At 42.7% G+C, this 26,704-nt stretch overlaps 1 protein-coding gene across 1 annotated transcript in view; it reads left to right on the top strand.

Annotated features, from left to right (window-relative positions):
• LOC128693439 (cell adhesion molecule Dscam1) overlaps positions 1-26,704 on the top strand; it is a 726,913-nt gene that overhangs the window by 147,612 nt on the left and 552,597 nt on the right. Inside the window, exons 2-3 of the mRNA XM_070097271.1 lie at positions 15,036-15,226; positions 21,287-21,425. Coding sequence (XP_069953372.1) covers positions 15,036-15,226; positions 21,287-21,425 — 330 coding nt within the window. The remainder of the gene's footprint in view (positions 1-15,035; positions 15,227-21,286; positions 21,426-26,704) is intronic.

The raw sequence follows: 26,704 nt of genomic DNA, 5'->3' as shown, positions 1-26,704 counted from the left end.
ATATTTTGAATTTATTTCGATTTCACTAATAGCTTTAAGCCCCTCCTGTCTCTCCTGGTTCCTCTAAGAGTCATTTAACATAAGTTCAATAGTTTCCACTTCCCTGGTCAGCTCCCCCTTTCGTGTATCAGATATTCTAGCACTCCTGAGGAGCTCAGTGACTCTTCGTCGTCTTCTGTAGAGGGAGCGTCTTTCTCTCTCCAGTTTACTTCTGCTCTTCTTCTTTCTTAGGGGAATATGCCTAGAACATGCTTCACCTGCCGTGAAGTTGATCCTTTCAAGGCACTGGTTTGGATCCATGTCATTTAAGATATCTTCCCAACATGTTTCGTTTAGGACATGGTTTACCTGGTCCCAGTTGATGTTCTTGTTGTTGAAGTTGTATTTTGTGAAGACACCTTCACAGGTAAATGCATTCTGCTGATCTGGACCCCTATGCATGTACGTCTGGACTTCGATTAGGTTGTGATCAGAATTAGTTGTTTTTGATATTCTTATGTCTCTTATCAGGTCCTCATTATTTGTGAAGGTCAAGTGTGTTTTCTAGTCTTGTTGGCTCCACTGTCTGTTGGCTTAAGGTGTGTTTTTCGCAGAGACTTAGTAGCTCATGTGTGTGTGACCTTTCATCTGTGCTACCTCTGGGGATTGTTTCACCTATAACATTATTTGCTACATTCTTCCATTTTGTATGCCTTAGGTTGAAATCACCAAGCAGTAAGATGTTTGGGAATGGAGCTGGAAGATTTTCCAGACAGTAATCAATTTTCAGTAGCTGTTCCTTGAACTGTTGTGAGGTTGCATCTGGTGGCTTATATACAACCACAATGACTAGGTTTTGGTTCTCGATCTTTATTGATAGAACTTCAACTACCTCATTTGTGGTGTTCAGCAACTCTGTGCAGATGAGGGACTCTTTGACATACAGGCCAACCCCCCCTTGTTGCCTGTTCATTCTGTCGCATCTAAAAAGTTTGTAACCACTTACCCATATTTCACTGTCAAAGTGATCTTTTGTGTGTCTCTGTGAAGGCTGCAAACATTGCATTAGACTCCTCTAGAAGTCCACTGATAAAAGGTATTTTGTTGTATATTAGCAAATATGAATGAGGTAGTATTCTGTGTTTGTTGGGGGGATTTTGTTATTGGCATCAGTAGTTGTAATTCTGGAGGACTATGGGTGGCCACTGGCTGCGCCTCCAGTCCAACAAGGCTCCAAGACGGTTGACTGTTTTTGTTATTTCCTTCCATTTTCTTTTTCCATTTCCTGCCACTAAAAAATCACCTGGAGTTGGGTTGCCGTAGCTACTATTGTTTGTCTTGTGGGGTCTGTGCCTCCTGGTCCCTTTTAGATGGAATGCAGGGCAGTTGATGTTGTAACACTGCTTCTGGAGGACCGAGGAGTGACACATTTTTGGGTGAAAGAAAGTACAGGAAGAAGAACGACACACTCCTTTAGACAGGAGGTCGCTACATTTTTTGGGATGCTCAAAGTTGCATGTCCCATTTTTTTCTTGATATTCCATGCTTACAGATGCCCCAAGCATAATATTTGCACAAATTCACCTTTGGTTGAGAATTGTTGGGAGGTGTGTTGTCAATTTCTGCAGGTTCTGGGACTGCACTATAATCCTCAGTATCCAAGCCAGGATTCCATCTACTTTCCTCAGTAGAGGAAGAAGGAGGAGACTCCTCTCCAACATCTGCACTGTGGGCCACGGTCTTGTGCAATGATGGTTGTATATTTACGGTTTTAATGGTGGTTGTGGTAGGGTCCCTAGTAGAGTCTGGGCTGGCAGTAAGGCTGGGGGCTGGGTCTGAGTCAACATTGGGGCTGGGGGCTGAGCCTGGGCCAGCACCAGCACTGTGGGTATTAGTGCTATGACTGGGGGAGCCTGGGCCAGCACCAGCACTGTGGGTATTAGTGCTATGACTGGGGGATGGGTCAGGTTTAGCACTATGTGGGTGACTAGATAGTTTCGAGTCATCTGTTGTGGTATGGACATTCTGCATTTTTTGATACACTATCTCTTGCTCCCATGTTTTATATATTTTTGGTAGACTATCCAAGAGGTCATCTTTGTTTTCTTGATTATTTTTATCATTTATTACTCTCCTTAGTACCTTTCTGATACCTGCCCAAAGTTCTACATCTTTATTGCACAACCAGAAACACCTTGCTAGTTCGAGGTCATTTTTTGAGGCTGTATTTAGTCTAGTACAAGAAATATGGTATTTGGAAGAGCATAGATTGCATGTGATTCTGGATTTCCTTCCATGGATTTTTTTACATGTCCCACAGATACAGATATGCTGCGCTGACATCCTGTCTGTATCCTACTACACTCTGTATGCCACGGAAGAAAACTGTAATAATAAGGAAGATGGCCACAGTTATTCAACCCACATAATTCTGAGGCAAACTTTGGTGCAGCCCTCAGAAACCGCAGGAAAAATAGGCCTTAATTCGTCGGTGTGGTACTACGTTTAAGATTGTCTAATGCATTCATATAAGTAGCCCAATTTTAGACTGTGTACTACTGGCTCACCTAAAAATGCCTCTAATGTGAACCCCATCACTGATATTGTATAATGAATGCCTACAATGCTTAATAATTGCCGATTCTACAATATTCCTTTCAAGCCAGGAGGAACAAGGGAAGATGACTCTTGCTTCCTGCCAGTTTCCGGGTTATTACAGGCTCTAATATGGTTAAAAATCGCGTTAGATTCCTGTGCTATACGTATTGAATAACGGTGTTGGGAAATTCTCACTTCTAATGTTGTCCCCGTCTGTCCCAAACATGAGACACTACAACCGTTGCAACCAACTCTGTAGACACCACCAACACGTTATTGGGGGTGAATTCTTTATCAGAATGCTTCTAACAGTCCGTGAATTTTTAAATACTACTTACATATTAAATCTTCAAAGAGCATTCGGCAGCATAGATAAATTCTGGTTATACTGGAGGACCAGCACATTCTTAGTCTGAGGTGTTATCCTAGGTTCTGTTCTATAATAAGTTTTCTTAGCTGCCAGTAAGGCAGATTCCACAAACACCTTAGGATATCGCAGTTTCATGCCAATATCAAATATTTTCCCAATTTCTTCATCTAGGAACTCCGGACTGCACACTCTATACGCTTTCAGAAACAGTAAGAAATACACTCCTCTTAACTGTAGTCTCATGGTTGGAATAGTAGTGAATGTATGAGTACACATTGGTAGCCTTCCTATGTACGGTAAACTTATACTTTCTATCAATCCGATGTATCAACACATCTAAGAATGGAAGTTTACAGTCCACCTCTTTCTCCACGGTGAACTTAATAGACGGGACTAGAGCGTTAAGTCTTTGTAAAAATGTATCATGGGCCATATCACTTGGCCAAAGACACAAGATGTCATCCACATATCTGAACCATTTAGCTCTACATGGCAGGATATCTTTCAACAGTCTAGCCTCGAAAAATTCCATATACAGTAAAGAGGACAACTGATTACCCATCTCCATTCCCTGTTTTTGAGCATAGTATTTTCCCTCAAACTCAAACTTACAATCAACTACACACAGCTTAATCAATTCAGTAATGGTATATTTATCGAAAGGCAAAGAGAACTCATTTAATTCTTCTTCCAAATGCAGATCACAGGGAGGAGTACAAGATCGGCAAGTACAGAGACAGGCCATCAGCATCAATTTTTCTGAATGGGACCAGAGACCCTGGGATCATGGGGAAAGAGTGCCACACGTTTCCCCATGAAACTTGGTTCCAGACACATTGATACCACCAGGGACCCAAGGGCAGCCACTTTCATGTTCCAGCGCCTCAGCATGGCCATCCAGAGGGAAAATACTTGCTGCGTACTGGGTTTGCATCCAGCTTCAGAGGAGCTGGAGAAGATTCATAATCTTTGATATATTGTAATGTGTTCATGTTTGTGATTTTTATACAAATCATCCCTGACAAAAAAATATGTATATATGGGGTAGTAGGAGAAGACTAGTGCTCACATGGCTTCTAGAAAGGGTCTTTCAGACTCTTCTTAGAGGACATTTCACCTGCTTCTCCAAGGCTAAGGCACTCCATATTGGGTTTGTTCTATATCTTGGTGAAATTCCTATGACGATTCAATCAGTAAGAATTTTTAAGACAATATGCATATATATTATTGCCAATAATTCTTTTAGATTTAACACTTATGTGGCAAAACGAGATCAGTGCCTAATGTGATTTAATATTTCAATTTCTTTCATCTCTCTGCTGTTAACGTGCTTATAATCGTTCAATAAATCAGTTTGTTGTGTTCAATTCATTGGTTGTGTTGAAAACAGCGAAATTATGAAACGCATCTTTCCTTCTGGTGAGACGTAATCATTAATTCTCCAGGTCTGGCGTGAGAACGTTTTAAATCAGCTTATATTACATAATTCCGAATTTATTGAACTTAATTCTTGCAAGTCAAACATCACCTTGCTGGTGCTCAGCTTACTCCTGTCCTCTAACCTGACACACTGTTCAGAGTCAATTTGTAGTGGCTCGGATAAACGATTCTATTTCATTGTTGGCAGCTCAAAGTTGCTAACTCAGATCTCACGGACTTCCCAGTGTCAGATATGGTAGTCTCTCTCGTAATATTTTGGGTATATGCCAAGAGAAAGGTTCTTGATAACCAACCGACGTAAATGCACGCTTGAGTCACTTCCAGAGGATTTCTTATATAACTGAGTCCTCCGGGATACCGTTCTCACTCACACGTCGCTTATTCGGGTTAGGTGATGTCATTTTCTGTCTATCGTGCCTGCCATCCTCTAGCTGTGTTAAGTGTGCTCTAGCAGTGTGGTTATAGTGGTTTGCGTTTCTCGCTTTCGTGGAGCATTCACCTCTTACATCTACTGTGGTTTTGTTACCTCTATGTTAGTGAGCACCACAGGTGTTTTTGAGGGCTTATAATTTTTAGCGTTATCTGTGTTAATTCTGGATGGCTTGCCGTGCCGATTAATATAATCATTGTTTGGATAATGAAATTAACCTGCTCTATTGGTATATTGAGACGAGTGTAACCATTTTAACACACACACACACACATACACACACACACATACACATACACACACACACACACACACACACACACACACACACACACACACACACACACACACACACACACACACACACACACACACACACACACACACACACACACACACACACACACACACACACACACACACACACACACACACACACACACACACACACGTGTGTGTGTGTGTGTGTGTGTGTGTCGTGCCGAATAAGTAAAACTTGCGATTTTGACTTAAATACCAACGCTCTTCTTGCCGATTAAGGCAAGCGAAAATTTGTGAATGAAATAATTTCGTAAAAATCATTATGAGCCTAACAAAAAAAAAAGATATTTCATTGTGTTTGTTTATTATTAAATTATTGTAAACTTATCTGAAATATATATAATTGGATTAGGCTAAATTAAATTGTGTTTGTTATAATAAGGTTACGTAAGTTTTCTAAGGTTTTTTGATACAAAATTATTATTTTTTACGTTAACATAAATGAAAAAAAAATATCTTTAAATGTATAAGAGAATATTTTTGAAAGGACTTAATCTTAAAAGAGTTCTTATATATATATATATATATATATATATATATATATATATATATATATATATATATATATATATATATATATATATATATATATATGCAAAACAATCACTGTGAAAGAGTAGTGAAATTCCAAGCGCATTCGTGACTACTCACATTGTCAAGGACAATGTGAGTAGTCACGAAATCCCTTGGAATTTCACTGCTCTTTCACAGTGGTTGTTTTGCATATTTTAAAATCACCTGTTTACTGTGATCTTATTGTATATATATATATATATATATATATATATATATATATATATATATATATATATATATATATATATATATATATATATATATATATATATATATAAATAACAACACTGCACTAGCCAAGGACTCGAACCCATGCTGCTTTGGCCTGCCTCATGGTGGGCGAAAACACATGACCCCCTTATCCACTGTGCCATACGATCCTTATCCAGTTCGTATGGTTCAGTGGATAAGGGCGTCATGTGTTTTCACTAACCATGAGGCAGGCCAAAGCAGCAATTGGTTCGAGTTCTTGGCTAGTGAAGTATTGTTATTGATCAATACCACTCGTTCGTGGTCACAATAATATATATATACATATATATATATATATATATATTTATATATATATATATATATATATATATATATATATATATATATATATATATATATATATATATATATATATATATATATTTATATATATATATGACAGGATGGATAGGGAGGCACTGTGGCAGATGTTACAAATGTATGGAATAGGAGGTAGTTTATTGAAAGCGGTGAGAAGTTTTTACGAGGACAGTGAGGCTCAGGTTAGAGTATGTAGGAGAGAGGGAGATTATTTCCCAGTAAAAGTAGGTGTTAGACAGGGATATGTGATGTCACCATGGTTGTTTAATATATTTATAGATGGGGATGTAAGAGAAGTGAATGCTTGTGTGTTGGCAAGAGGTGTGAGGTTGAAAGATGAAGAAACTAACACGAAGTGTTAGCTCTTTGCTGATGACACTGTACTTTTGGGGGATTCTGATGAAAAGTTGCAGAGGTCTGTGGATGAGTTTTGTAGGGCATGGAAAAGAAGGAAATTAAAAGTGGATATAGGAAAAGTAAAGTGATGAGGATAACAAAAAAATAGGTAGCTGATGATTGGATATCAGATTGGAGGGAGAGAGTATGGAGGAGGTGAATGTAATTAGATATTTGGGAGTGGACGTGTCAGCGGATGGGTCTATGAAAGATGGTGTGAATCATAGAATTGATGAGGGGAAAAAGGTGAATGGTGCACTGAAGAGTCTGTGGAGACAAAGAACGTTATCCAAGAAAGCAAAGGGAGGAATGTATGAGAGTATAGTTATACCAATGCTCTTGTATGGGTGTGAAGCAAAGGTGAATGTTGCAACAAGGAGAAGGCTGGAGGCAGTGGAGAGTTACGTCTGAGGGCAATATGTGGTGTGATTATAATGCAGTGCATCCATAGTTTGGAGATTAGGAGGAGGTGAGGGATTTCCAAAACTATTATCCAGAGGGTTGAGGAGGGGTTGTTGAGGTGTGTTGGACATGCAGAGAGGCTGGAATGAAATAAAATTACTTCGAGAGTGTATGAATCTGTAGTAGAGGGAAATCGGGGTAGAGGTCGGCCTAGGAAAGGTTGGAGGAAGGTGGATGAAGGAGGTTTTGTGTCCAGCAAGTGAGCGTGTTTGATAGGAGTGAATGGAAACAAATAGTTTTTAAGACTTGACGTGCTGTTGGAGTGTGAGCAAGGTAACATTTGAGTCCTGGAGATGGGAAGTATAGTGTCTACACTCTGAAGGAGGGGTGTTAATGCTGCAGTTTTAGTAACTGTGGTGGAGGCGTGCCTCTGGCACGCTTCCACCACAGTTTGCAGTTTTTCTTTTTCGTGCCACCCTGCCTTGGTGGGAGACGGCCGATGCCCTCCTGGATCAACTGAAATCTGGTTGACTTTAATTTTAATTTCATTTCATTCGCTGCCTGGATGTGGTAGAGTGCGGTCGTGCTTTGCACCCCTCTACTGTTTTCCCAGACGAGCTACTCAAACAACAATATGGCGCTATGTGTGAGCCGGAGAGTGAATACTGTGGGCATTGAGCTCGTTAGTGGGGCTTTAACGCCTACGTCAGTCGATGTGTTATTGCCCAGAATTATAAGAGAGACATATGGCATCAGAGACGAGGATTTGTATGGAGTGGCACTGAATGGTGTTTATAGAATATTCGTGAAAGTGCTAACTGCTCAAGTGTACGAGGCGTTGGTGGATCGCTTCCAAGATGTCAGCATTAACGTAACACCGGCAGTGAGGGTCAGGTTGACGGATGTATCAAGACAATATTCGTGGGTCAAGCTCCGCAACGTGCCTTTTGAGGCTGATGAAGCAGATATTAGAAATGTTTTCGAAAGATATGGGACTGTACATCTAGCCCAACCTGGAAAATGGGTAAAAGGAGCTTATGCAGGATTTCCTGAGGGTACTTTCAATCTCAATATGACACTGAGACATCCTATACCCTTGTATGTATATCTCGAGGAGTTTAAAACCCAGGTAATGGTAGCGTATGCCGGGCAGAGGCGTACGTGCCGACTGTGTGGCGAATATGACCATATGGCGGCAGATTGTGGCAAGCAGAATATGGCTCCTGGGCCAGCAAGGGGCGGAGCACCTGTGCATGAGAAAGCAATGCCTGAGGAAGAACGGAGGCAAGGAGGAGGGCATGGTCGCACGAGGAGTGAAGAGGTGGTGATTCCTCCTATGGAATCTGAAGGGGATGTGGTGATTCATGAATCACCCAGCCCATTGACAGTACAGTTGTCGAGTGAGGAGGTGCAAGTGGGCGCAGAAGTGAGAGCTATCGAGGAGGAGTTGGAGACGGTGATACAGGCTACATTACAATGTCCGGAGGTAGAGAGTCGCAGTGAGTAGGTACCTGGGATCATGGTGGAAGGAGGTGTGTGCAGGAGGAGGGAGGACCAGGTAGCACCTGTGATGGACAGTGCAAGTGCCATGGAAGGACATGGAGGCGACTTAAGGGTGGTAGAAGTGGAAGTCCATTGTGAGGACTCCCAGGACACAGATATGGAGACTGAGGGAGCTACGAGGAAAAGGGCGCTGGCGTCAGATTCGGACGATGTTCTGACGCCGGCGCAAAGGCCGGGGGAAAAAGGCATGGGGTTATGGTACCCAGAGTGACTCTAAGAGAGGGCCACAACAGAAGGGGGGGATGGTTGGGAAGGAGGGTGGAGTATGTGGCAAAGGCAATGCCCAGGGGAATGGTCAGAAAGGGAAGAGTCTTGAAATGAGGCGGGGGGGGGGAATCCTTAAACTGGCCTCAGGTGTGTAACAATAAATATTAATGGTCTGTGTGATGGTGTTAAACGTGAGTGCTTCCGGGTGTTTTTGAATAGACACAAGGTTGACGTAGCTTTTGTGCAGGAACAAAATTTTAAACTTGGTCTTGAATTAGTGGTGCCTGGGTACCAGGCTTATGTGTTGCCGTCTGAGTGTTTAAAAGGAGGAGTGGGTGTGTTGATCAGGGAGGCGAGCCCATTTGTATTACACAGGAAAGAAGGGGGAGGGGGAGGAGGGGCGTATTACGTGTGGAAGGATGGTGGATGGGAGAGAGAGTGGCGTTCGTGTGTGTGTATGCCCCAGCAGAAAGTGACGTGAAAGTAAAGACGGATTTTGTGTGGGAGGAACTTGTGTACTTCCTACGCACGTTACCGTCTGTGGCGATTGTGGGGGTATGGTTTGTCAAATTATTTAGAATCTAGATTATGGGATTGTTACGCGGGGGGGGGGCGGTGGCGGGGCTGTACCCCATGGAGGAAATACAGATGTTGAAGGACAGGATAAAAGATTTGCAAGAAGAGCGTTTTGCAGCGGTACGAGTTACGAGTACAAGTGGGGCTGGACGAAGTACTCTGCTGCGAGGACAGAAAGTACGACAGCAAACATCTACAATACCAGGATTACAAGTCATTTCTTCGGTGGTTTTTTTTCGAGAGGATCAGGTATTACGGGAAACAACGGGGATGAGTGTGTATGCAGATAGATGGTTTGAGGAGTACGGGAAAAGTAGTGTCGTGGATGGCGAGGTTCTTGTGCAAGTATATGAGTATGTGACGTGCAAACTAGGGAGGAGTGATCAGGAGGCACTGGGTGGGGTCATTGAGGAGGAGGAAATATGGATAGCCCTTATGGACATGAGGAAGGGAAAGGCACTCGGGATAGATGGTTTACCAAGCGAATTTTACGTACAACACTGGGGTCTGCTAAGGGGTTTCCTAGTAAGGTTAATGAATGCCATGAAAGATGGAGGTAAGATGGGAGAATCGCAGGCAACGGCGGTGGTGGTGTTGGTCCTGAAGGGTAAAAAGCAGAGTACCCTTTGGGATTACTGAGCCATTTCGTTGCTTTGTGCTGATTATAAGCTGTACGCGAAAATTCTTGGGAATAGGCTTAAATGTGTTGTGGGGAGGGTGGTGTTTGAGTCTCAGTTTGGGCTGCCAGGTAGTTCAATGGTCGAGGGCCATGGGATCATAAAGGGGTTCCTGGAGGACATGGAAGAGGGCAGAGGGGCATTGTTGGCATTGGATTGGCGAGGGGCTTATGACAGGGTGGAAAGAGGGGCTTTGCGGGATATTCTCCTCAGACAGGGGTTTGGCGAAGAAATAGTGGGGTGGGTGGATACGTTGTACTCAGGAGCGAAGGTAAGGGTACAAATCAATGGGTGTGTGAGGGAGGGAGTCAACATGGAGTGGGGGCTTCAGCAGGGTTGTCCAGTATCGCAACTTTTGTTCACATGTGTTCAGGATCCTTTTTATAGGATGGTGGAGGATCGTCTAAGGAATAGGGGGAGGGAGACGGTGTGCAGAAGCCTTGGCCTGGCTTGGTGGGTTATGTTGATGACACAACTATTTTGGTGTGTGAGGAGACACGGTTAGAAGTTTTAGGGGAAGTTGTACATATGTTTGGGAGAGCTACTGGGATGAAGGTAAATCTGGAGAAGTCAATGATAATGGGGCTAGGAGAGTGGGCAGGGAGATTAGAATGGGGATGTGATGTCGTGCAGTGTTGGACTGGGAGTCTAAAAATCTGTGGTGTCATATATGAGGCTGGCCTGAGTGTTGCACGGGTCAATAATTCGAATAGGATGGTGGAACAGGTGCAGCGATGTTTGGGAATGCTGCGACCTCACCATTTAACCCTTAGGCAACAAGCGATTGTTATCAATGTATTACTATATAGTAGAGTCTGGTTTGTATCGGCAGTGTTGCCGTTAACAGGAATGGCGATCACGAGTATTCTTAGTGTGGTATTCAATTTCTTGTGGGGTTCAGGTGCAACTGGTTGCAAAGGGAGGTAGTGACATTGCCGGTATGTAAGGGAGGGTTGGGTTTGTTGGACTTGAGAAAATGCGTGAAATGTGTGTTCATTAAGAGGGGAGTGATGCGTGCAGGTGGATGGAGGGGGGGCAGTTAGATAAGTACATGATCACCTACGGAAATGGTATGGGGGAGCGGAAATGAAGGAACGTGAAAAAGTGTTATGTGCCTTAGTGTTAGCCAGGGAACTGGGAAAAGTAAAGGTGGGAATTTTGTGTAAATTGTTAGAGGGGCATGTAGTGGTGCCGGTTGAAGGGATCTACCCCATGTATGCATGGGATGTCATATGGCAAAGATTTAGTAAATTAAGGATATGACCTAGGGCCCGTGAGGTTATGTATCGTTTCCTACATGGTATATTGCCAACCGGAGCGATGCTCCTAGATAGGAGGGCCATCGAGGGTGGGGGGTGTAGCAGATGTAGTGGGGAAGAGACTGCATATCATGTTGTCTATTTTTGTGAAGGTTTGGAGTGCATCAGGGTATGGATGAGTAGGGTTGTGGCTAGGGGGGTCAAGGTGTGTCGATATTGAGAACGTTGAGTCATGATATGAGTGGGGTGGATGAGGGTGTGGCAAGGGGTTTAGCATACATAATCGTGGACTACATATATGTTTTGTGGGGTATGAGGGGGAAGGAGGGTGGGGAAGTGCTGAGAAGGATTTTGGTGGCGACGTTTTATCGAACTTTGTGTCGCAATAGAGACATATATGGGAAAAGGTGGGTTGAGGTTTTTTCCGAAGGTTATAGAGGACTAACAACAGGGAATTTAAAGGCATTATAACGGGTTTTTAACAGCAGGGGTGAGTATGTTGGTAAAAAGGGGGGAGTCAGGGGTATTCAACGGGCTGACCTCCTCGGGTGTGAAGTGATGGGTGTGACTGGAGGTACACGTGTGGAACTGGATGTGATGGTGTGAAAGATCTATTTTGTTTAGTTCCCTTGTTGGGGAAGGTATAAATGAAAGATTAAATATATAACATTTATAAATATATAAAAAAATATGTAACATGAATTTTTCTTTGGTAGCGAATTATGTCCCGCTTGTACTGTTCTTCAAGTGAATTTAACTTGAGAGGGATTTCCTTTCACTATGTTCCATGAAACATTGAGGTTTGGAAATTTTTGTAACGTGTTCCTGTACCTAGGTATCCTTAGACACTGGCAGCACTCCAGCACGTAGCAAAGAGTAGGTGCTACATCCATCTCTCAAGGACAATATGTTCTCAACTCTGCCTACATCCTTTTGCAAACCAGCTGTGGACCTACTAGAAAATATACACATCCTGGGGTCTAGATCCAAAGGTTCCTCCTCACCTTGCCTTGAAGACCTAATGCAGGCAACTGGATGTATCTCTGCAGTTAGGGACCCCTGGGATGGTTCCTCCCTTTCCTGATCTCGCCATCTTGACCAGCAAAACTTTTGTGTGTGTCCAGTTTTGTTACAGTAGTAACAGATAAAACTCTTAAAGGTATTTTTACCATTTGGTGTAGGACTGGTACTATTTACTCGAGGACCTGAAACATTATCTGATTGTCTAGGTAAACTTTGAACTCCAGCTGACTTACCTTTTCCTTCTATTTTAGAGGGCACCTCAGCCTTCATTTGTCCCTGAAAATTCTTGTCCCACTTACCTTTATGACCATAGGACTTGTAATAAGGTTTAGAACGAGTGGGGAAATTTTCAGAAGCAGCATGACTGTTTTTACTTACCAATTCCCTGCGAGCTAAGAATCTGTCACCTAGATTCAGTGCTTCTGAAAGATTATCTGGGTTTTTGTCCTCCAGATATTCTCTGAGGTCAACAGGGATTGTATTGTACAATTCCTCATGAACCATCAGATCTACTAATTTGTTATAGTCTTTATTAACTCCTTTAGAACAAACCCATTTCTTAAAAATGAACAGTTTCTCATTCCCAAACTCAGTTAAGGTCTGCCCATCCTGAAATTTTTGATTCCTGAACTTTTGTCTATATTTCTCAGGTATCATTTGGTATGCAAGCAATACTTCCTCTTTAATCTTATCATAATCAGAAAAATTTTGCCCCTCCAGAGTCTCTACTCTCTGGAATCCTTTACCCACAAGTTGTGTGCGAACTAGGGTAGCCCACTTCTGTTTGGGCCATCCTTGCTCCAAAGCAGTCTTCTCAAAAAAAGAAAAATATCTATCTGGGTCACTCTCTGTAAACTTAGGGACAAAATTTGCAGCTTTAGTTATGTTAAAGTACTGCTCAGGCTCTTGTTCTGAACCTCCTAACATTTGACGCTCTTCCTCTTTAGCTTTCATTAATTTCATTTCAGCCTCTAGCACAGCTAATTTCAGTCTCATCCATTCCATTTCTGTAACACCTGGGGTAGGTGATCCCTCATGTTCACTGTTAACAGGCATGTTTACTGATGAATTATTACCTTCTTCCCTGAAGCCTAAAACGTTCAAAGACTCATCTTCTGACATAGTTTTTATCTTCAAACACTTACTTCCCTCTTACAGTATCAGTGGACAAAGTTTTCCCACAGGCACATAAAATAACACAAATTGAATGTAAACTATGCACATAGCACTTACCATAACCACAACAAAAATGTGTTACTCAACCTTTCTCTCACCATAGGAGAAAAACAACCTGTAAACTAATATATGAAAACAACACTTCCACTGACACCACCTTGGTAAATCTTCTCCTACCAGAAACATGCAACTGTTATTACCCCATACCAGCACATATAGTTCAAAGAATGTTTTGAGTTATTTTAGCAGTCAAATAACTATCCCAGACAGGCTCCCATGTTACGTTGATTTGTCCCTTATTACTTTGATAGTAAGGTTCTCACTACATGTTCTAGTGTGGGGTAGCTTTTTACTTAATGGCCTTATCTGTCTAGGGGTAATACTTACATCATGGCTGATCATCTTGAGTGTCTCTGATACCCTTTCACCAGCCCTCCTCACAGGTTATTTAAACTACTACTATAAAAATATAACTGTATTCTAAATAGATATGTACAGAAGATACAATCACAGCCTCACATATTCAAAACAAAAATCTACACACTCCATAGCTGTTCTCCCACATGGTGTTTCTCATTAACCTTGTCCTTCTCTCTTCTTGACTAACTCTGGGCTAACCAGTGTTTTGACACACTTTAGTCACCCTGGGTATGGTGGCCACAACTTAAGTTATAAAAACTCACCCCTGGAGCACACATAATGCCCCAAAAGATAGAAAGAAGGACCCAGAGATCCTGCCACCTCCATGTCAACAAGAGAAGAGAGAGAGAGAGAGAGAGGGAGGGGGAGGAGCCTAGCTAAGCTCCTCCCACACCCACCAAAACAAAAGACTGTTGCCAAGCACAATTCTCTAGTTACCACAATTCTACCACACTTTAATTTACTTTTACAAAAAGAAACACAACTTTATAAACTACTTATTTAAATTGTGTGTGTGTCTATAGTATAACCTATTATATTGAGAAAAAAGGCTTGACCCAGCTGCCTCTCAGTCCTAAGAGTGATCAGTCCTTATGACATTTAGAGCTAAGTCCCCATCAATTCAATATAATTAGGTATTCCAGAGTAACTGTTACTTATAAATACATGTTGGGTCCTATAGCCCCATGACATTATACTCTTGTGCATCCTTGTATTTGTTCCATGTTTTAAATAAAAATATAAAAAAAAAATTAATTTCATTTTAGTGCTAATTCAGTTTATTATGGTCAGTGTACAGGTCGTCCTCCAGAGTAGCCTTGATCAAACAGGCTGCTGGTGCTGGCACGTAATAGACACCATTCTCTGTCCCAGTTATCGTCCTATAGTTCATCTCTCCTTCTATCCTCATTTTGTGTTATACTCCTTCCTTACTTCCTCCCTTTTCTTTCCCTTCCCTCTGAAAACTTCCTTACTTAGCCACCAACTTCCCCCACCTTAACACTTTTCCTGGTTCCAACCATGCTAACGTCAAGCTTCTTACTTTGCAGTGTTGAGCAGTGGTGCCGGGGGTAGCAGCCCCGCTGGGCCCGTCCTGGTGGAGCCGCCCCCAGGGCTGCTCACCTTCACCAACACCTCTGGGGCCGTGCTGGGGTGCCTGGCCAGGGGTGACCCACCACCGCAGGTCACATGGCTCAACCTAGACCACTCCCCTGTCAACAACATCCCTGGAGTGAGGGAGGTGAGTGAGGGGTTCGAGGGAATGAGGGAGGAAGACAGGCAGGTGAGTAAGGGAGGGAAAGAATGAGGGAGACAGTGAAGTGAATGGGGGAGGTGAGAGATGACGGGAAAGAGGAAGGTGGGTGAGGAAATGAGAGATGTGAGGGAGATGAATGAGAGTTGCAGGGATGAAGGGAGATGAATGAAGAGGAGTTGAAAGAGTGAGTGAGGGAGACGCAAAAATCTGTGATGGAGCTGAGTGAAAGATTAATGAGAGAGAGCGAGAGAGAGAGCGAGAGAGGGAAGCGAGAGACACTGCTAGCCACGAGTGAGTAATGACAAGATAACTTGCTGTACAAGTGAGAATTTTATTTACAATGCCCAAGCTGAGCAGCAGCAACTAGGGACCTACTAGTACCTGTGCTTCAGGAGTAACTAGGGACCTAGTTGTACTTGTGCTTCAGGAGTAATTTGGGACCTAGTTGTACTTGTGCTTCAGGAATAACTAGGGACCTAGTTGTACTTCTGCCTCAGGAGTAACTATGAACCTAGTTGTATTTCTGCCTCAGGAGTAACTAAGGACTTACTTGTACCTGTGCTTCATGAGTAACTAGGGACTTGTGCTTCAGGAGAAACTATGGACTTGTATCTGTGGTGCAGAAGTAACGAGGGACTTGTGCTTGTGCTTCAGAAGCAACTAGGGACCTAGTTAATGTAACTAGAAAGTCAGTGCCGGATCAGCCGGGCTGTGGTTCGTACGTTGGACTGCGTGCGGCCAGCAGTAACAGCCTGGTTGATCAGGCCCTGATCCACAGGGAGGCCTGGTCGTGGACCGGGCCGCGGGGGCATTGATCCCCGGAATGACCTCCAGGTAGACTCCAGGTAGGGACTTACTTGTACCTGTGCTGCAGGAGTAACTAGGGACCTACTTGTACCTGTGCTACAGGAGTAACTAGGGACCTACTTGTACCTGTGCTACAGGAGTAACTAGGGACCTACTTGTACCTATGCTACAGGAGTAACTAGGGACCTACTTGTACCTGTGCTGCAGGAGTAACTAGGTACTTATACCTGGGCTGCAGGAGTAACTAGGGACTTGTGCTTCAGGAGCAATTAGGGACTTGTGCCTGTGCTGCAGGAGTAACTAGGGACTTGTGCTTCAGGAGCAACTAGGGACGTACTTGTACTTGTGCTTCAGGAATAAATGGGGACCTACTTGCATCTATGGTCCAGCAGTAACTAGGAACCTACTTGCACTGATCTTTCCAGCATTTACTATGTTCTGTCTGTGCCTACGCCACTAACATTAACTAGGCATCAGGTACAGAATACCTGAGTTCTCTCTGTGAAAAATTATTATTGGAAATATAAACTCAAAACCAAGAAACGAAAAAAAAAAACAGCGTCAAGTGACTTCACTGATAATTGTAATAAAACTTTTAATTAATAGAACTCTATTTACCTTCATTAAATATGTCTAACGCGAGTGAAAAATAAAAATGTAAGTGAATGGACTAAGGAAAACTAATTTAAAATAATATAAAAGTAATTCGTCAGCCAGAGGATCAACAGGTGACAGGACTCAGTACTTTTCTGTAACGTGATACTGAGTACTACCACACTGAGTGTCAGACAGGACATAGACAGGTTGAATGTCAACAGTGTTCCCTTAAAGTAAGACAGATGAACAGAGGCTTGAGTTATATCATGGTGGTACAGATACTACCAGGCAAGTATCTCGGTGTTTCTGATGATGAGCTGGTCTATGTTAACGTGGAGACTGCTTCAGTAACATCAGTAACAGCTCTTCCCTCCAGTTTTCTCTTCGTGGATGACCAGACCATGAAGTGTGGACTGCCAGGTTACAAGAGCGTAAACAAACTAATGAACACTACAGTGCTTTCGTGGATTGTGGGACGAGTGTAGATAAAGGAGTCAGAAGACACTATCCCTGAGAAAAAGACTGAGAAAAGCAGCAAAAACTATAATACTAAAGGAAAAGACGGCAGATGAAGAAACACTGAAAAAGTACAAAAAAAAAAAAATACCCTTACAAGATGGCGCCACATACAGCCCCTCTCAGGGCAATTCAAACGCACTCTCATTTTTTTTCTTGACACTAGGGACCTACTTCCACCTGCGCTCCTAGCATTATCTAGACACCCACTTGTACCTGAGCAATCAGCATCAACTAGGGACCTTGCCCCTATGCCTCCAACATTACCTAAGGACCTACTTCCGCTTGTGCTCCTAGCATTATCTAGACACCTACTAGCACCTGTGCTCCCAACATTAACTAGGTGTTCTGTGCCAATGCATCCAACATTAACTAGGGACCTGCACACACCTGTGGTGCTAACATTAACTAGAAGGTCTTACCAGGAATCAACGTGTCACATGTATTTACACCAAAACAAACTTCAAGTAGATTTTAGCACGATTAATTGTATCGTGAACATTCGTATGTACAGAAACCTCAGTCCTTCTCCAGTAGCTTGCCTGCACACAAACACTTAATGGGCACCATCCTGGCAGTAAGATGCATCAGCCATTGAATATTGAAGCCGTTCAGAAAAGATAAACTTAAATTTATTTAACGTGATTTAACGGAAATAAATTTTCCTCGATATTTAACACACAAAACAGGCAAACTTGCATCTACACACTTTGTTTTTACTCTCCATCTTCGTTGAGTTAAGAGGCACTTTTTTAAATGTTTGAAGTTACACCACTGAGTGTTTTAGAATTTACTGAAGACATTCCAGGATGCTAGGGCACGCACTTATGCTAATCATTCCAAGATTTTAGCCCTAGTTCTAGAACTCATGCAACCAAAATTTAAAACCGATAGTATTAGGCGTTCTCAAGTTATGAGGGAAATAAAGACGAAAAGTTGGTGGAAAAAATTCTGGTAATCGATTGAAGGTCCCCTTTAGAGGTTCCCAGCAATAAAGATGTCTTTTATTTCCTAGGTGGTGCGACCCTTACATGTTTAGTGCTCCCTATAAAATAATGATAATTATGATTCACTGCCTAGGTGGCTATGATCACTCTGGGTTTTTAACCTCCAGGTGATTATATGTAATACTAACAAAAGTTTACACCTAAGTTATCAGGTTATGGGATAATGAATTTATTGCTACTGGTCGTGTTAAAATTATCATAATTACTTAAGTGTGTTAGTGCCTATTAAAAAGGTGTTAATGGATCAACTTGAAAAGCGGAGCTATTGGCTAGGAGGCCAGCCAGTGTGAATGCGCCAGAGTATTAGAGATGTCAAGAGTTAATTCTATGTGTTCTCTGATTCACCGAAATGTCTATCAACATGTGGTGAACTGTTAAAGTAACCTGGCTGTCCTGACAGAAAGGCGCCAGGCGATACTCTATTTGGCATCTGTTTGTAAGTCGTGTGAGGCCAATTCATAAGCTTACAAAGGGCTGTTTCCGACTCCTGACAACAATGATAAGAAGACAGCCAGGAACCCAGTTGTAGCTCTGGACCCGCTGACAACAGCGGGTCCAGAGCTTCTGAGACTACAGAAATCAAGTTAAATTAAGTAACTTCACTTTGTGATGTTATGAGGTTGGCAGATCGTGAATAAAGAATCCAGCTGCCGCGTCTGCCTGTTTTTTCCTTGGTCGTCAGTGTGTTCAGGGATCCAGAAAAAACAACTTCATTTTGTTTGGTATAACTTCGGCATAACCATTGTTAGACTGAAGACGGTTTGGTTCTGCGAGAGCACTTCAAATGCATGAGAAATGTAGGAATACAGACTATATATAGTGCTCAGAGAGATAGAGAGGCGGCACGTGTAATGGTCGCTGGGTGCAGGGCGCCGGATGCGAAGAAAGATTTATCTTACGACTATGAGAAGTGGCAAACTTGAAAATATAAGTTCATTGTTCTTGTTGGTATGATTCTTATAAACCTAAACGGTCATAATATTCTTCTCGGATGTTCTGCAGAAGAATGTCGACGAAGGGAAGTTATCTATGTGTCCAGTTCAAGTGTTAACTTGGTGGTCATTTCTATATTGTTTATTTTATACATGAGTTCTTCTATTTTTTAGACGTCGAGGGTTGAGAACTATGATTCTTTCAACATTCCAAAGTCTTGTGACTGTGTCCGGGACTATGGAACGATAGCTTTCAGTTTTCAAGTTTTCCATAAAGAGGTTGCAAAGAACTGTCCATGGTTAAGTTAGACAATTTTTTGAAGCATTTGTCTTCATAGCAGAAAGAGTTGTAGTTGATACAATGGTCCACCAAAACTTTGAAGCCAAAGCTGGGCAAAAAATGTCACCGATTGAGTTAATGGAAACGTTAGTAAAGGGGAAAGATTTCATTAACTCACCACTGATATGTTCCACTCCAAGATTTGACAGTCTTGGAGGACCTATGTGTCACGTACAACTGCTTTCACTAAGAAGACAAATGCGTCCATCAGTGTACTGGCTTAACCATGGGCAGTCCTTAAGTGCTGTCCTATCCAACCTCGTTATGGAAAACTTGGAGACTGAAGGCTTTCACTCCACAGTTCCAAACACAACCGCCAATTGTCTCCAGAATGTTTACGATATCATCTTCCTGTGGCCCAGACGTCTGAACATACAACTGCTCTGTGGAAAAAACAAACACTTGTGTCTGACAAAACCACTTGTTTCCTATAATAAATGTCCCGAATTGTATAAAAGTGTTTTTTTTTTTTTCACGTGTTGTACATATGACCAACCATTTACAAGCGACAAGATTTCGTACACAAAATCAAGAAAGTAGAACCAATCATCAAGTTTGCACTTGGATTACAAACTCTCTTCTGCAGAACATCCTAGAGTGATATATTGTCCTGAAAGAATATAGAAAGCTTAACAACAAGGACGATCTTACTCTTCTTTTCGTACTACGACTCGGGTACCAAACGTGAGGTAGCCACAGGGTTTTTACCTAGAGCTTTACGTATTTCTTGCTCTGAGTTCCACTTCCGACGCTGTACACTCAGCTTCTACAACTAATAACCTCTCTCTCTCTCTCTCTCTCTCTCTCTCTCTCTCTCTCTCTCTCTCTCTCTCTCTCTCTCTCTCTCTCTCTCTCTCTCTCTCTCTCTCTCTCTCTCTCTCTCACCCTCTGGGCACTTTATATATCCTTCATGCTCTCATACTCTTCATGTTTCTGAAGTGATAAAGGTCTCAAGACCAATTTTTTTTTTCAGGAAAGGTATCCAAAGTGTAAAAATTCGTGTCCATTCCCTTCAGGTTGTCCAGTCATTTGCCATCTTAGTAGTTCACCACTCTTGTATACGGACCACGACGGGATGTGAACATGTTCTTGAATACTTTGTAACTCACTTCCAGAATCGAAAACGATAACAAATCAGGACACAGATATAATGTGTATACTGACAACGAACATGGCATCAAACTCTACTGTAAAAAAGATCAAGTTTTTTAAAATATCTTCGGATTACACAACACGGAAAAAAACGAACTGCCGACCCAACAAAGTCTGAGGATTTGGAACAGTCAGTGTTCCAAGAGTGAATGTGAGTGGAAATATATCGGCAAAAGTGAGCTCATGTTTCTTGCTGAAAAGCTGGTTTTCAGGCAAGAAAGGAAGTGAAAGAAAACCTGGATCGCTGGAACTTCCAGGGGAGGAGTGTGTGTGTGTGTGTGTGTAGGAGGGGAGGGGTAAATAAAACGAATATTACTATACATTAAGAGGTGGTAAATTAACAAATATTATTAGAACTCGTAAGCCAATATTAAGAGGATGCAGCGAAAAGGGATAATGATTAAATGATTTTACCTTGCAAACATCCGAGACTACTCTGTGTGTGAGGATCGTGAAGGTCGTAGAAACGAGCAAACTAACGACCCTGAGAGGAAAGGATCTTTATTTCTGTATATAAACTCTCAGTTAAGGAAGTACGAGATGTCCTGGGTAAAGGTAACGAAACCAGTTACAGTGAATGAAATCAAGTTTCATAAGTGGAGCTGGGAAGGCTGAGGAATAAATTCAGTTTCTGTAGTCTAGCTTGATCAGGAAAAAAATGACCTAGTGTAACTTATGCTGTTCTCCCTGACAGGTACTGACCAACGGGTCATTGATGATCTGGCCCTTCAGCGGCACTGACTATCGTCAGGATGTGCATGCTGCTGTCTACCAGTGCCGCGCTGCCAACCCTACTGGTGTGGTGCTGGCTCCTCCCACCACCCTCAGAGCAGGTCAGTCTCTCAACCCATCAATCACCGCGTGTCCTCGGGGTCGTCCTCGAAAAGGTTGGAAGGAAGGGGTAAGGGAGGTTTTGCGGGCGAGGGGCTTGGACTTCCAGCAGGCGTGCGTGAGCGTGCTCGATAGGAGTTAATGGAGACGAATGGTATTTGGGACCTGACGATCTGTTGGAGTGTGAGCAGGGTAATATTTAGTGAAGGGATTCAGGGAAACCAGTTATTTTTATATAGCCGGACTTGAGTCCTGGAAATGGGAAGTACAATGCCTGGACTCAAAAGGAGGGATTCGGGATGTTAGCAGTTTGGAGGGATATGTTGTGTATCTTTATACGTATATGCTTCTAAACTGCTGTGTTCTGGGCACCTCTGCAAAAACAGTGATAATGTGTGAGTGTGGTGAAAGTGTTGAATGATGATGAAAGTATTTTCCTTTTGGGGATTTTCTTTCTTTTTGGGTCACCCTGCCTCGGTGGGGGACGGCCGACTTGTTAATATATATATATATATATATATATATATATATATATATATATATATATATATATATATATATATATATATATATATATATATATATATATATATATATATATATATATATATATACATATATATATATATATATATATATATATATATTATTACATAATATGGCACAGAAGATTTAAGAGATACATTGTTGATATAAAGGTGGCATATACGGTACATGTTGTTACGTGTGTATCACCGATTATAAGGCGAAAATCTCATCCAGCTCCTCAGAGCTGGGGCGTGTGCCCAAAATGCAGCATGCATTACCCCTTTGAACAGCCGCGCTGAGCCGCTGGAACAGAAAACTAGCTGCCCTGGGATCCCTAGTTACCCTGATGAGTCTTTTTCCCAGCTCCTTAAGGAAATTAGATGCACTCTTTCCCCATGAGCCAAGGGTCTCTGAGCCTATGGGAACAAACATATAATGATGGGCAAGTTCTCCATATTTTCTAGACTTTTGGGACTCCCTAAAGCTGGCAGCTGCCCCTCCTTCCTCCCTGGTGTATTGGAGATAGGTATCAGCCAAGGTAGCTGCACATGTATAGTCCCACACCACCTGCTTCCCATCTGTCCAGGCTTGAAGGGTGATACCATCTGGACGCTTCTGGCTGCCATCAGATCTGCATAGTTGGGGTGGCTCCCTTACTGCTGGGCATCCAGCTGTTGTGAGGCTCCTCCTGATAATGTTATTAACCTCCTCATGTCTTGCAATCTTTCCCTCGGATTTACGGCACACAAGACCATGGTACCCGAATCGGTCTGCTGCTTCACTGCCACAAATACACCTGTGTTCGGCGAGAATAGGGGCGGCAAGTCGAAGGGCAACACCGATGCGGATGGTCTGTGGGTCGAGGCGTGTGCCAAGGCTGGAGTTGGGAACAGCCAACAGAAAGTCCCCAGCATGAGGGGCTCTCACTGCCAGCAGGCGGGCTCTATCCTTCCCTGACACACTCTGAAGCATCGTTGAGGCTATATTTTCCACTATTGGACCATCCCAGTGCGATTGTTTGTAGTTGTTGGGGGGAGCAGGTCTGGTTTCTGAGCCCGTTAGATTATCCCAGATCATTGCTCCGTCAATGAATTTTTGGTCCTGGGCTCCAATCTTGTCCCTAAGATGTTCAGGGAGAATCGCTGCTACAAGCTCTCTGGATGCAATACACGAGGACAGAAAAGCAGGTAACGCAATCTGTGATGACTTGCGGACACCAATGCCTCCTAGTCTGACTGGAAGTGTAGCTTGGTTCCACTGCCCGTCTTCTAGAGTAAGGTTAAGTACTTTCGTAAAAATCTGCCTCAGAATACTGTCATATTCGTGCAGTATAGGGTTATCATATGAAGGTGCACATCTTAGGAAATATGTCAACCTGGGCAGACTCAAGCACTTTGTGAGAAGGTACAAGGCATCGTGGGTGTCCAGATTGCCTATTCGTTGTTCCATTCTCCTTAACTCTTCCAATTTCTTCCTGAGAATTGTGTCAATGGCATTGCTTCCCAGAGGTGCTCCTAGCAAGACACTATTTGTGGGGGCAATGACTGCTGCTCCTGGTAGTTTTGATCTCACTGCATTTATCACTTGTTGACTGACTGAGATGATTTCACATTTGGATGGATTCAGGATGAGACCCATTTCCTGTCCCCGTGTCATTACCTGTGTAAGGTCATGTAGGAGGGACTCCTTTGTACCTGCTAGTGTGCCATCATCTAGGAACCAGATGTTTAGCTCGCTGGTCAGTCTGACTGTGATTTCCCTAACTGCAATACAGAAGAGAAATGGTGCAAGAGGATCTCCTTGTTGGACACCCTCCGATGATGTGATTTCATGCTCTCCAAAGAGAAGCATTGATTCCTTGCTATACCCAGCTGAAACAAAAGGGAAGAGACCAGGGAAATGTTCTTGTACTGCTGCTAATACCACGTCTCTTTTCAGGAGATTGAACGCATTCTTGAAATCTAATTTTACCACTGCATTGTCCTCAGGCAGGTTGTTGATATATGCCCTTGTTGCATGAACCGCTGCTTCACTTCCTTGAGAGACCCCAAAGCCAAGCTGGTTTGGTTGAAGCATCATGGCTGCCTGTGCACGAATACTTCGGACAGCAGCTTTGGATACGAGGCGGCGTAACGTGTTGCCTACTGCAATTGGCCGAATTCCTCCATCCCTCTTTTTAAGTGCACAAAGTGTTGCACCAAAAAAGAAAGGTCTAATTTCATCAGGAATCAGACCAGCCAAGGAATTGTTGACGAACCTTGTGATCTCTGAAAGCAGTGTCTCTGCAATTTCCCCAATAACTGGATTAACCATTTCCTTTAAATGCTGTGGCCTTATTCCAGTGTAACCCCCAGCAGAGCCAGATGGGAACGACATTATTGCTTTGTAAATGTCTGAGTCTTCCACAATCAATGGTTCCATAGTGGGGACAGAGGTGTTGGAACTGTTGGTGCCACTGGTTTCCCTGGCAGGGTGCTTTCCTCTAAGTGCTTCAGCCGTGTCAGCATCCCTGGGAGCAACTGTATCTTCACTGGTAATAATTCTGATTGTCCCCACTGTGTTGCCCTCTTCAATTTTCTTGCTCACCTGGACTCTGACTTTTTCACTGTCAGTAGAGTGAGTGGGGGTTCTGCCTCTCCCTTTTTTGTGTTGACGGGGAAGGTGAATGAGGTTATCAACTCTAGGAAAATCTCTTAAGGATTTAATTATCATTGAGGCTAGCCTCTTTCCCCTTCTTTCCGGCACAGCTAAGCAGACATTGCCAAAAAGTAGCAAGTTGTGCCATGCCTTGATGGTTGGTGGAGCATTTAAGATAGTGGAACCATCGTTTACTTTTTTCAGGAGGTCTGTAAGTTTCCCAGCTGCGTGTGGACGGGCTGCTTTGGGAATATGTGTGAGTGTCCTCGTACCTGTTGCTTTGATTGCTTCCAAGAGATTGTCTGATGAGATAAAATCTGTTGGAGTGGGTTCAGGTGCCTGAGGTGGCTCTGGATCATCACTTTCCACAGGAGGACATTCTGAACCAGGGCAACTACCGTGTTTGCGGAGGAAACCATTAGAGTTGAGACAACGAAGCTGAAAGCATGACCGACACTTGCCTCTCCTAGTATTGCCAGCCGTGCCATTTCCCTGGCTGCTTGCTTCCTCCTGGTTGGCATCCATCTGCTAGACTAGACAATAGGAGTGGAATATGACATGCTGGGTGGGTATGGTGCGTGGAAGGTAGTGAACTTGACCGTGGTGGCCTGGTGGAGTTTGAGGGGCCGGGAGGGGAAGGGGAAAACTTCCCTTGGGAATTAGGTGGGGGAGGCGCAGGTTGAGTGGGGTTATCCCGGGGAGTACAATACACATGGACTTGCACACTATATATTGTTCACACTGTCTTACAATACACATAACTTTATTTGTTTCCCATGTACACTATGAACAATGTGGGTATGGGCACTGCTGAACCAATGTGTTCACTCACCATCTAGTTACACATCCCACCTCTTCCACCCACCCCCGTGACGTGGGGGTGGATGCACTGACTGGTCACTCCCTCGTTAACATTAATTTCACATTGTTTTTCCATAACATAAGCCTTTAAAAAGTCCATGCATCGACACAATCATTTCCACGTTAACTGGAAGCATGGTGCATGGTGCTGGATATAGATGTTTTTATAAGAGCTTTTCGAGGTTTGTATGTACGATAATCTTGGCCGGTACTCATAAACAGTGTAGGCCTTGTACTCCCCCACACCTCCACTGGCCGTCTTCCTCACTACCACCACCACTCACCAACATTCACAAACTGCACAACATTTCCACAATTTACCTTGAAACGGTGCTTTGAAATGTCTTCTCGCTTCACTGGAATCTTCCCAGAGTATTCACAATAAGTCCTGTTGAGTCTTAACCTGGTCAGCCTCGTTGATCCGGACTTATAATTGAAAATCCCGCAGCTAGCCCGCCACACGTCTTGCCAGCGCCAGCGCATGGCACTATATATTATATATATATATATATATATATATATATATATATATATATATATATATATATATATATATATATATATACAATAAGATCACAGTAAACAGGGATTTCAGAATATGCAAAACAACCACTGTGAAAGAATAGAGATATTCCAAGCGCTTTCGTGACTACTCACATTATCAAGGAACAATTGATAATGTGAGTAGTCACGAAAGCGCTTGGAATTTCTCTATTCTTTCAGAGTGGTTGTTTTTCATATATATAAATATATATATATATATATATATATATATATATATATATATATATATATATATATATATATATATATATAATATATTATTTTTTATTAACATGTCGATCGTTTCCCACCAAGGCAGTGTGGCCCGAAGTGCAGGTACTGTGCTTCCCACTTCCAGGACTCAAGTCCGGCCTGCCGGTGTCCCTGAATCCCTTCATAAATGTTACCTTGCTCACACTCCAACAGCACGTCAAGTCCTAAAAACCATTTGTCTCCAGTTAACTCAATCATTTGGTATTTGGAGGAAGGATAGTTTTGAGTATTATGGCTTCAAAATACTTAATATATAAATTAGTCAACACATGGAACAAAGGATCAGTCATGGCCATGCCAAATTTATGTAAGCACAACACATTTCAAATATGTGTCCTGGAATGTATAAACTTGACAGTTTTATAATCCAGAATATTGTTCACAATCTTAAAGATTTTTTTTTTTCACAAAAATACAGTGTGTTCTTTCTCAGGCAAAA

This window comes from Cherax quadricarinatus, chromosome 57 (assembly GCF_038502225.1).
Source record: "Cherax quadricarinatus isolate ZL_2023a chromosome 57, ASM3850222v1, whole genome shotgun sequence".
Classification (NCBI taxonomy): domain Eukaryota; kingdom Metazoa; phylum Arthropoda; class Malacostraca; order Decapoda; family Parastacidae; genus Cherax; species Cherax quadricarinatus.
This window is presented reverse-complemented; position numbering and strand designations above follow the sequence as displayed.